Source organism: Megalopta genalis, chromosome 10, assembly GCF_051020955.1.
Source record: "Megalopta genalis isolate 19385.01 chromosome 10, iyMegGena1_principal, whole genome shotgun sequence".
In the NCBI taxonomy this organism is placed as follows: domain Eukaryota; kingdom Metazoa; phylum Arthropoda; class Insecta; order Hymenoptera; family Halictidae; genus Megalopta; species Megalopta genalis.
This window is the reverse complement of record NC_135022.1, coordinates 17,359,808-17,372,222: the sequence shown is the minus strand read 5'-3', so window position 1 is coordinate 17,372,222 and position 12,415 is coordinate 17,359,808. Positions and strand designations below refer to the sequence as shown.

Genomic DNA, 12,415 nt, shown 5'->3' with positions numbered 1-12,415 from the left:
CTTCGTACGATTTTTTAATTCATCGCGTAACCTTCGATTTTTTTCGAAAAATTCTACTCTTCCGAAGCTGTTTTTTTTCCTCGAATAAATACAGACTGTTTTCTCCGAAAGCATTGCGGATATCAAACTCGATAATTTTGAGTGGTGAATAGTGCAAAGGGGTTGACATTGACAAGATATTCTGGAGGTGAGTTTCTTGAGGCTAGAATGGGCGAATCGAAAAAATTGTCTCCGGTTTAGCTGATATACTTCTGAGAACAAATGGAGATTAAAGAAACAGTATTGTCTCCCTAACTGACGCTCAGATTGTGCACAAAAATGGACAATTTGGGAAGAGAAGATACGATTATTCGAGCCTTGCAGCTCGTTTTTATAGTTGTTGACAATTCGTAACTATAAAAATCAAGCGCAAGATTCAAATAATCGTATCTCCTCTTCCTAAATTGTCCATTTTTGTGGACGATCTGAACGTCACTTAGAGAGACATTACTGTTCTCACTCTTCAGTATATCTCACGCTTTAAAATGCCAGCTCCTTTGCACGATTTAGCACTACGAAGTACCAAGATGACGCCTGCAATGCCTTCTGAGAAAACAGCTTCTATCAGCTGCACCCTGCAGACATTTGCGAAGAGATAGGCGAGCGAGCGTGCGACTCGGAGGCCAGCGCAGGACACTTTTCCAGGGATGTCAGCTTCGAAGTCATCAATGTCTACTCACGAGCCACATTCCATTGCGATCGATCCTGCTGCGTGCGACGCTCCGAAGCCGATCGTCTTTCGACCGTCTCTCCATTAGAGGCACGCGTCGGTTTCGGAACGTCGACCGTCGTTTACACCGCGTTACTTTGACCACCCTCCACCCGCCCCCCCTTTGTCATCTCACAACGCGACGCTCTGATGTCGAAACGAAAGAAAGACAGAAAGAAAGAGGAAAAAACAAAATCCATTCTCTCCGCGCTTCGTAGCATCCGTTACCCTGGCAAGTGAGCAGAGACGGCCAGAAGATCATTGGCCATATGGTGTTGCGAAAGCAGCCCGGATCCGGAAGCAGTAATATACTCGGGCTGAAAGTCGTTGGCGGGAAGCTGCTCGACGATGGCTCTATGGGCGCAGTCATCGAGAAGGTCAAGAAGGGTAGCACGGCCGACATAGAAGGTCAACTGAGACCCGGTAAGACGATAAATTTAACTCGACGCCCTTACGAATCACCTTCCGACCCCCGTTACCCTCTCCGGTCTCTGGCTCCTACTTGTGGAGTCGATTTCTGGTTAGAAACCTCCGAAGATTCGTCTACCTTGAACTCCGATGACCTCTCTCTCTTCCCTCGAAGGTTGTTACTCCCTTTGGACATTGTAGATTTAGAAGAAGAATTCATTCGATCAGTCGTTCTACTCGATGTAGTAGGTCTACAGTGGTAATTCGATTAGAAGATTCTTTTTAAGGACAATTATTTTGGATGTTTTTTTAATAACCACATAGAATATAGAATATGGATCTTCGCGTCAGACACAATCTTTATTCAATAATCGACGAAACCGAAAATTCTCAGTGAAAGCGTCTTTCTAATATTTCCATTAACAAGTTAAGTTCCGAATATCAACTCCCGAAATTCCCATATTAACAAAAAGATATTCAATTAATGAATCTAAAGAGTTACAATTTAACCATGGCTAATATTAATTTAACTCTTTTGTATTCTAAAAATCCTAACGACATTGAGTTTGTCGCTGGATTTCAAAACCTAGTGTCGCCCATACGTAAACAACGCCGCACTTAACGTATTCGTCGTTAGAAAGAAATTTAGATAATTTCCATTTTATCTGGTAGTCGTAATATTACTAGGCAAAACGATTGACTTACTAAAACGCTCCGTGCGCGCTAACTTACAGATTGATACTCTCTAAAAGACAATTGCTCCTTGAAGAAACCATTGCAACTTGAAGAAACCATTTGCGGTCCCCGTTCAGAACTCGGCGACCCTATGAAACCCAGCTTAATCAGACACCTCCTGTCCCGAAAACCAGCACCATCCCAGCACGTTCTCACAGTCGAGTTTCCACCAGTGCCTCCGAAAGGACACCTACCCTCTAAAAAAGGATACAGTCCTTGCAGCGGTAGCGCTGACCAATTCGGTCGTCTGCAAACAGAGCCGGCTCACCGGTCGCGAGAATCACCGCGTCAGGATTTTCCCAGATCCGCAAAAGCGGGCTAGCCCCTCTAGCCAGCCTCGGAGAGAGGGACACCCCGATTCCGAAGTAAATAAACCCACCCGCACCCCCGGTTCCCCGGCATCCCCCGTTTCACGGTCTCCCGAGGCGATCCAATAGGAACCGACCGGACACTCGACGATTTCAGGTGACGAGGTGATCAAGTGGAGCGGGAGGTCCCTTCAGGGCAAGAGCTTCCAAGAAGTTTACGACATCATCGCGGAGTCGAGGCAGGATCCTCAAGTGGAGCTGGTAGTTTCGCGGAACTTCTCGTTGACGACGGGGCCGACGACGATGCCCCCGGGCCCGACGCAGATCGTGACGCGACGGATGGCCGCGCAGACCCAGTGGCGTCAGAAGCACCCGGAGACGATACCCGGGCCCCAGCAACCGCACCACAAAGGTAACTATGCGCTTCTCGCCTTTTATCATCCTCCTTCGTGTCCCATCTTCGTTCTGTCTTCGTTCTTTTTCGTCCAGGCCGCCCGTTTCGGTTCTCCCTCCTCGCCCGGTTCCCCGTCTCCTCTCCCAAGGACTCGTTCACAGCCGTTCCCTTTCCGTCCCTGTCCTCCATTCTTGGCCCCGTTACCGGCGTTCCAGCCCCGGCCACGTCGGCGGGGATCAAAAGACTGGCTGAAACCGTTTTCCCGGGGAGCGTAAGCGTAAGCGTAACGCCGCGCGACCACAGTACGCCGATCGTAGCGGTGGCCGTAGTCTCTGTGTGCACCACCGCGGAGTTCAGCCGGAACTATACTAGACCGCCCTTAGGACATGCTATGGGAGAGACGTTGCTGTCGAACGAGTATCGTAGTAGTTGCCGACGGGCTTGTCGAACGGTGTCTGTCGTGCCACTTGCTCTAAAGTCCGCGATCGGCGCGCGCGCGCGCGCCCACACCGTTCGACAAGACTGTTACACACAGTTTACCGTGCGGCCCGTAGTGTTGCGTAGAATAGAGAACTTTAGAGCTAATTACCTTGTTCTACAAAGTACACGCCGCGAGACGCGCGTATTCGAGATCGAATATCGATCAGAAGTTACCTAGAGTCGACCGACGTTCTGGTCGATTTCGCCCGCGTAGACTTAAGTAAAGTTAAGCCTACTGAAAGCGACGCTATATTGTCACAGATTATATGCTTTTTCGCATTCCAGGTCTTAAGAAATGTATTCTATGGGGTAGGCCTCAAATTTCTTTAAATCTCAACCCAAAAAGTAATCGATGTTCTCACCACCCTCTCCCTGTTTATTACTGTTCTCTCTCGCGCCGCCCCCCGAACCCTCACGTTTTCTTGTATGATTTTTTTTTGTCGAGAGCCTCGGGAGATGGCGGTAGTGTACCGATCTTAGTCAATGTTGGCGATCGATAGCGATCCAGTAGACGATCCAACGCTGAGAGACGTTACGATTTTGTTATCCCCGCTTTGTGTATACCGTCGATGTTACCATGTAGAGCGTAGAGAGTAGCGCCAATGCACCCCCTTTGCTAAAACACCGCCGTATTACGAGCATAGTATTTATGGGAGCAACAACTTGAGACAAGCGGATACCACGTCTCTGTACTGAACGTTTCTGTTTTCTTCCTGTAACTGCTATTCTATTATGTGTCTTCTCTCGTTATCTTTACTCCCCCGTTCGAAGGACCAAGCACTCGCTCGAATCCCCTACAGTCTGCGCCATTCGGAAAGAATACGACCCCCTCTTCTCTCTTAGACTCTTCCATTATCATCGCGCGTCACCAACCGCGCGTCATCGCGACGCTCGTGCCGAACTATTTACCGGGCATTATCTTGTCGATGATCCTAGAGAAAACATTGCGGCTGCTACGTGCGCGTTTCGTTATCTGCGTTTCGCGAAAACTTAATGGTCCGGACAGTATCTAGTGTCTGCAGATGTTTTGTAGACTTGCGAATGGTATGCATATTCGTGGAGGCAGGCTCAACGAAAGGAAAAACACGGTCGTTAAGAGCGTAAGGGTGAAAAACGGTAGTTGTTTAAGAGTGACAAATATTTACGATGTCGAGTACTTGGAACAAGATCAACAGAAACGAAACTTGCTAGATACAATTTGGAGCCACACGAAGGTGACAGAGTGAAGAGGAGGTAGTTTTCTACGATAACGTCCGTAAACATTCCCGGGCCCAGCTACAATTTTTAGGTACTCGACGACGAGGATTAAAAGAAAGGGGTCGAAAGAAAAAGAGAAGGTCTCTGGAACAATTTAGCGCCACGCAGTGGCGAGGGTGTGAAAGAGGGTAGTTAAATACAATTATACTGTGCGTCCACGAAAAAAAAAGAATGATCTTCCAAAGGGTTGGTCTCCTGTATAATAGGATTAATAACGTAAGAAGACTGTTAATCCTATTAAAAACAGTGGTAGTTACGCGATACAGTATTACACATTTTTTTTACACGGGAACACCAGGCATTCAAGGAACAGGATTAAGAAAAACTGAAGGGACGAAGGAGGGTAGTTAAAGTATAACAAACGCTACGATGCACACTGTATCGACGAGCGTGTGTGCAAAAGGTAGAACGAATATTTCTGATTTAATATTTGCTTTCAATTAAATACTCCGAAGCATACTGTATAATGAATCAGCGTCCTCAGGGTGTAGACGAAGGGATTACCCGGCGCGGGTGCACTCAAGCGTCGTCGCACGAGGCGGCAACCGCGAAGTTTCGAATGCATCTACGTTAATCTAGCTTCATCTACCCGATGCGTCTCTGGAGACCGCGTTATTTCGACTTCGAGCAGCCCGAGAGCACCCCCGCACGTGAATTGTGATATCTCCCGAGGAATGGATGTGTCTACCCGCAAATTCTGCTACACCTTGTGGCGAGGGGAAGTGACGTGTTCCAGGGAATCCTACAGCGATTCGACGGTTACATGGAATCCCATCAATGTCATCGTCGCCTGTACATTAAGTCGAATTCACGCCATTGCTGATTACCCTGGAAAGTTTAGCGCAGTAATCTACAGCGGCTTCGCTAATTTCCCGACAATATTGCCACTCAGAAAATCAAGCATTATCGTATGGTACTTTATGCTACGCGTATTTAGGGCCGCCGAACCCTCGAGTCGCTGTTACCATGAAATCATATGGCCAAGACACTTTCACATCCAGAAACAAGATAACCACTCAAAAAATCTCCGACATCCAGGCTAGCGTGTACCCCAGCAAGCTTTTTGGAACCCCGAGAATATTGATCGAAGGCTGTTCGACCCCGTAATTAAGCGAGTTCGTTCGTTTTTTGGAAACGTTGTGTCCCCGATGTGTACCCCTTGCGACGGGATCGTCGTGCACATACCCAACTTTTTCACGTAGACCCTCGCCCACACACCGACACACACGCCCACATATATACAAACACACAGACACAAACGTCCGAAGACTCGCAGATTACCCAAGAGAGTCTAAAGTCTATACGGCACTGAACGATCACTTGCAGAGTTATACGACGCGAGGCGCGAGAAACCTTCGGTTTTAGTGACCTCGCCCGGCTCGCCGGATCTGCACAGCCAGGGTCGAGCCAGACACCTTAGGCACGCCACCGGGAACGCGAACGTCGGCGGCAGCCTCCAGGTGAAGGTGGGCTTTGATCCTGTCGGGCTCCAGCTGATCGTCACCTTGATCTGCGCCGTCGGGCTCATGCCCAGGAACAACGGACAGCCCAGGAACCCTTACGCCAAGATCTTCCTCCTTCCGGACAAGAGGTGAGTGACCTAACAACAGATTTTCTTTCGTTCTTTCATACGTGGTACGGCGGGCAGACGATTTAGCAATGGAACTGCAGTAATGTCTCTCTAATTGACGCTCAGATTGTCTACAAAAATGGAAAATTTATGTAGAGAAGATACAATTATTCGATCCTTGCGGTTCATTTTTATAGTTACGAATTGCCAACAACTATAAAAACGAACTGCAATGCTCGAATAATCGTATTTCCTCTACCCAAATTGACCATTCTTGTGCAAAATCTAAGCGTCAGTAAGGGAGACATTACTGTAGGAAGGAACATTCTCTTTCCTGTCATTAATCTATTATCGTTTCCATCATTTTTCTTCTTCCCATCTTTGTTCACTTCCCAAGCTCCGACCGCCGCTGATATCTATGATTTACATTTTTGCGATCACTGTGCGATTTTATTTGAAGTCGGATAATGCTCCTCGTTAGGTGACAGTTGTCCCAAATCGATGATTCCTTGTGACATCATTTCTCATGTTCTTTGAAGACAAATTCTTTTACAATTTCGCATAAGAACGTTATGAAATAATTAAACGATTTTTCACGTCGCTAGGAAAGATCTGAACGATCTCTGACTATTTTGTTTAGTCTGAGAATTTTGTGCCTTCCAACATGAACGGTTAGACAAACAATTAGCTTGGTCGTTTTATCATCAGTCTAATGTACCTGTAGGTGATCTCTTATTGTATATTTTACGATCAAAATATCTTCATGGAAGACAGAGAATTCATTATCCCTAAAACGTGAATAACAATTTGCAGAGCTTACTTAATCTTAATGCTTCCCGTTTCAAATTTTCCAACTACAATCAAAGTATACGTGTCAGCTCGCCGAAGCTTTCGTTATAATACGATCTACATAGAGTATGAAACGCAAGTTCCCCAGAACCATTTCCAAGGGTTCCAGTAAATTCCGCAAACCAGTCTCCCCTGTTCTTTAAAAATAAAATCCAGTGACTCACCGCGTAATCGATAACCCGTTCCGCCCACCGGTTTTATGAGCGCCGAGCGCCAAGAATTTCTCGGTGTTTCGTCGCGTCGTATCAATTCGAATCGTCGGAGACGAGCCCCAGACCGTAGACGCGACGAAAACGGAAGCTCGCGTCGCGCGACTACGCTTTCTTTCACATAGACACACACGTTAGCCGCTCGTAAGAGATATCCCGACCGCGACGATGTCGAAGTTAAACCTGTCTTCCCTTAAGATTAATCATTTCCCGAAGAGCAGTTCGCGAGCCAAGAGATAGCCGTCGAGTTTGGCCAGGCTGCCAACAATCTCGTCGCTGGCTCCTGGTTTTATTTGCCGTCGCCCTCCTCTCCCTGACGAATACTCTCCGCTTAATGGTCGGCATCGATCGCGAACGGCTATCGTTGCATTCGCGACGCTAAGGAGGCAGCTCCGTTCCACCGTCTTCGAAAAATCAATTTTTTCTCCTTCAAACTCTACGCATCGCGTAGTTTCGGGCTTAACTCCGGTGCGCGTTCGCGATTGATTTTTCTGATCATTAAAATCAAGCGAAGACAACGTATCACAGTAGACATTCGCGGGTTCAAGCTTAAATCGGAAATGACCGTAGTTGATTTCCATAGTAATTTTGATAAGATAATGTTAACGTTACAGTGTTCGCGAATTCTGATGCCTCCACTTTTTGGAAAATATCTGCATCAACTGCAAGGAAAAATTTGAAATTCTGTCAATTTGACTGCAGTCTTAAAATACACCAACTCGTTCCGTCACGAATGTACAAAATCCACATTTTAACCACAAATGCATAAAATCAGCAGCTATACTGCGGATATTTATGCAAAATACATTTTCCAAGACGATTGCAAGAAACAGAAGTGAAATAAGATAAATTGTTTCTTTCTGTTTTATAAATCTAAAATATAGTATTATAAAAATTATTATATTATGCTATTATAAAAATTCTTCTTATGTCTTCATAATTTTCTATTTCGCCTACTTATCTTTACCGTGAACGCATAAAATCCATAATCTACCTATCACAGTATTCTACACACACACACGTACACACAAACATACAGAAATTGCAAACGAGAGGCCGAAAGAGTTCTTGTTTGCTTACCCCTTTAACCCATTTGCATCTCGAAGCAGAATGTTCCAAGTTGATATCTCCCTATTGATTACCGATTGCCCCGATGCAAATGGATTAATATGCGCCGAATGTTTGGAGATAGCTAACGTGTTGCGTCCGGTCGGTTGTTTGTCGGTCCGCAGCGAGAAGTCGAAGAGACGGACGCGAACGGTGGCGAACACGAACGACCCGCGGTGGGACCAGACGTTCGTCTACAACGGGATCAGGAGCACGGAGTTGAGAAAACGGGCGCTGGAGATCACGGTCTGGGACTATCGTAACTACGACACGAACGACTTCCTCGGCGAGGCTGTCCTGGAGCTGGGAACGTCTCGGCTGGACGAGGAGCTGGAATGGCTCCCTCTGATCAACCACGGGGAGCACTGGCATGTACATGGGTATGTGGCTGCCGGCGATGGGGCGTAGATTAGGGTGTTTCTTCATTTCTTCATGGCTTTGGTATGAGAAAACACGGTCGCTGTTATGCAAATCATGTCTGCCTGTCGAAGCAACCTAGAATGAGAACTAGAAGGATTGGTGATTGACGAACACTCTCTGCGCTTGTTAGCCGCCTGAATGAACGCTAAAAACTTACCGACTCGCCTAGAGCTTTTTCAGAGAGAGAGAGAAAGGGAAATAAAGATATGTATATAGATATGTATATATATATGTAAATCTATAAATATATCTATATACATATTTAAATACAGCGAGCGAGCGAGAGAGAGAGAGAGAGAGAGAGAGAGGGAGAGAGAGAGACAGAGGGGGAGGGAAAGAAAGAGAGAGAGAGTGAGAGAGAGGCTAGAGCGTAGGCGGCAAGTCGTTCTCGAACGATTAGGCTTGGGGAGAAGGAATCTGTCGACACGCGATTCCCAATGGATTCAATCTGAGGATCTTCTCGGGATCTCCGGGAACTCGGTGAACACCGGTACTCTGAATCCGATCGGCCGATTCTTTTTCTCCTAAGGCTAGAGATGAGCGGTAGCGTGAGAGATCTAAATTTCGCGTTACACAGATTCTATCAGGAGCCCGATGACGTGGTGATAACGGTGGCGGACCGGCATCGCAGTCCACCGTCGACGACGTCGCGGCTCAGCGACTCCGACACTTCCGACTGCGACGTCTCCAGGGAGCAAAGGAGAACAGCTGACGGTACCAGTATAAGCAGTGTCGGCAGTTCCTCCAGGTAAGAGCCATCCTTCGAAATCTCTCTACGTCGCGTTCCGTTCCATCCAGACCACCACCACCACCACCACCCTCTCCCTCGCCCTTCTACCCTGAAAACCTTCGAACCACACGCCCCCAAAAGCCGAACGATATACGGTATATAGATCGCTCGGGTTGGAGAGCGTGCTATTTTCGCGGCCGATGCGCCGCGAATATCCCCCACGGACAAAGAACGTCCCAGGCCGACGAGAACGGCTAACGAGATCCGCTTCGTCTTTCGCTTCGAGTACGCGACGCCACGCCAAGCCCTACCAACCCCTTCCTACGACAAGCAAATGGAGTTAGGCTCGCTATCAAACGTAAGTCTGACGCCCGATCCTCGCGATCACGCTCACCTCGGACCGTTGGTCGCTTTTATTCTACCGATGGTAGCCGATACCAATGGTCGCGGATCTTTGCAACGATACAGATTGCTTTTGCAATTTAGATTAAAAATAGTCTGTCCGGTTACAGTGAGCGATCTATCGACAAGGTTCGGAGATTTCGTTTAGTCACAGTTCACACAGTCGCGATTGGTAACTTTGCGAGGCTCGGGAATTTCATTTGACCGATCATTTCAAGATCGAGGTCTTTATTTGGACGTGGATACAGTCGCAGTAAACTTTTCAAGAATTGAGTAAGTTCATCGCGGAAATCTTATTTGGTCGCGGATAAGATATTTATTGGGCTTTCATTGAGGTTTGCATCTTATTAGATTTGACCCACTCCTTACTTGTTATTGATCTGAATGGAGAGGCGATGTAGCCCTAGAAATACTAACCGCAGGTCTAGAGGACAAACAAAATTATGCACATAATCGTTGACCTTTGAGACTCTTAGCGATGACACGATTGCTCTTTGAATTTAATGGCTGGGAACATCCTGACCCGGGTGTTCCAAGACTTCGCGATATTCTCGTTTCTCGCTAACCACTTCTATCGAGGATAACAAAAGAATCGGTTCCCTTTGTGACAGATAGAATTCGAAGAAATAGAATTTCTTAAAAACTGCCCTCTTAACCGACGTGCATCGCGATGAAGAAAGAAACATAATCATCAACTGTTTACTACGTTGTTATTCGAAGTGGTCAGTACACAAAGCTACTTTGTAGTTACCACACAGATAAATTGTTTCTCTTCTTTTCTTCCGTGACACACCGCAACGCTAACTGGAAAAATTAAGCTAACCATGTAAATCTATAAAAATACAGACAGAAACAGAGTGGCAACATTTCGATGAAACACAGTCGACAGGCTGTTTGTTGAAATGAGAGGAGCGGTCGCAGATTCACGTTCGTTAGCGTGCCTCCAGGTCCGCACGTGGCATTCGCGAAATTAACCAGCGATCCACGTGGAACCGGACCGGGTCGGGCCGGGCCGGGCCGAAGAATTTGTCGTGTAAGTGCGAAGCTGTGTCGTGCGAGGTTCACGGTTGCCGTTTCTCCGGAATTAATGGCACTTAACCGCGGGTGCAGCGTACCGGTGTCCTTGGCGAATGGGACTCGTGTTACTAATCTGGTCGCGTTACTATTCCGGGCTTAAGATCCCGTTTACAGGGCCCGTAACCGGCATCGTAACTGTCGTCGTAATGGTGCTCTCGCGCTCTCGGTAGCGTGCGACGCGGTCTTAATCGTCAATAACAACGGGGGCGTCGCGACGCGAGGCGACGCGCCGCCTGTTCGAGATTATCCGGGATTCGTCCCACCGCGGCGACCCCCGTCCGGTGAAATGTTTCTCCATGCGTCTTTCCTGCATCATTGATTCGATTCCGCCTCATTGAGGAGGCACGAGCGCGCTGCCTTCTGTCCGACGGTCGCGATCGATCGATCGACCCACGTCGCTCATCGGCTTGGCTTTTTGCGTGGAACCGGTGATCCGGTCCCGTGGCTTGCGACTCGACCACTTGCCTGTCCACGGTGACACTTAATCCTTCATCGGCGGGCCTTGTGAACGCCCTCAAAGTTTCGTCATCTCGTCGGCTTCCAGGCTGACGACTCAGACGTCAGTAGATTTCACCGTCACTGATCGGACGGCGAGCTAAAAATCACTGGTTCCAGCGGACCGTTCACCTTTGCCGCAAACTTCTATTATTCCCCTGTGAAAAGGGCCTTCAGTCTGCTATAAAGTTCTCCCCACTTTTCCTCTAGGCTGAAAATAGAATTCGTCTGAAACCTCGACAGATTATACCGTCGATGTTCAGAAGACTGTGAATTTTATGCATTTATGGCAAGAAATGAGCAGGAGCAATCTAAAACAGCGAAGAGATTAAAAGAGACCAACTAATGTATTAGACTTATTAAAGTACATCTTGCAATTGATGCTGCAACTTCTTATTTTGCATAAAGATCCGCAGTCTAATGATCAGGCGGACAGTTAAAAGTCGGTCAAATTCTGTTCATCTCGTCACTTTTTCTACACAGCAGTGTACACACTTCGACTTTCAGTAAGTCATACCAGCGCTGGTCAGACAAATACGTAACAGCATTGATTTTTCTCTGTGATCTTCTTTATTTTTCTTCGGAATCGACTTGGACATTTATTTCAGCCTCGAAAAATGATCTTTTCTCCCCGAGAAAATGCGAGAAGTTCCATCATTTCACGATTCTGATAGCTGGAGACATTCCATGGCTCGTGCCTCAGTGGATTTCACTACCATCGGTCAGACACGAAGATCAAGAATATTCGTCTGAAAAATGTTGTCCAATTTTTCTGGCCTTTCACTTGTGAAAGGGTTTAGACATTTATTTCAGTCTATGTAGAGACTAAATTTCACAGCTCGGCAAATTGTCCTTTCGCAGATCAGGTATACAGATCAAGACAGTTCATTAGGAATCATTGAATTCTTACCTTAATTCCTAAGATCGATCCTTCCGACTTTTCTCTCTCTCTCTCTCGTGTATCTCCAAACTTTCATCATCTCTGAAATGCATCAAGAAAATCAAATTCGTTGCCACGAGTAGATCATGCCACGATTGGCCGGACATACGAAAAATCTCCGTCGGCAGAACACAGTTTACATTCTTCCCCCGAATTTCACCGGCAAAGTGCTCCGGCCGTTCGTTTCGAGCAATTTGATCGTAGGCATCGGCTTTTTTAATTACCCGGGGCTCGAACGGTGCCGATTGCGGGCTCACGAAGATTGCAAAAGGTGGTCGAGCTTTTT

The 12,415-nt window shown here is 47.1% G+C and overlaps 1 protein-coding gene across 20 annotated transcripts in view; it reads left to right on the top strand.

Annotated features, from left to right (window-relative positions):
• Window positions 1-12,415, top strand: part of Rim (Rab3 interacting molecule) — a 103,870-nt gene that overhangs the window by 55,628 nt on the left and 35,827 nt on the right. For 15 of the 20 annotated variants that reach the window (XM_076524742.1, XM_076524736.1, XM_076524745.1 and 12 more), the window contains 6 exons: window positions 967-1,171; window positions 2,357-2,611; window positions 3,335-3,382; window positions 5,657-5,921; window positions 8,191-8,445; window positions 9,063-9,233. In XM_076524742.1, coding sequence (XP_076380857.1) covers window positions 967-1,171; window positions 2,357-2,611; window positions 3,335-3,382; window positions 5,657-5,921; window positions 8,191-8,445; window positions 9,063-9,233 — 1,199 coding nt within the window. The remainder of the gene's footprint in view (window positions 1-966; window positions 1,172-2,356; window positions 2,612-3,334; window positions 3,383-5,656; window positions 5,922-8,190; window positions 8,446-9,062; window positions 9,234-12,415) is intronic. The other 5 variants (XM_076524732.1, XM_076524741.1, XM_076524735.1 and 2 more) reach the window with 4 other exon arrangements.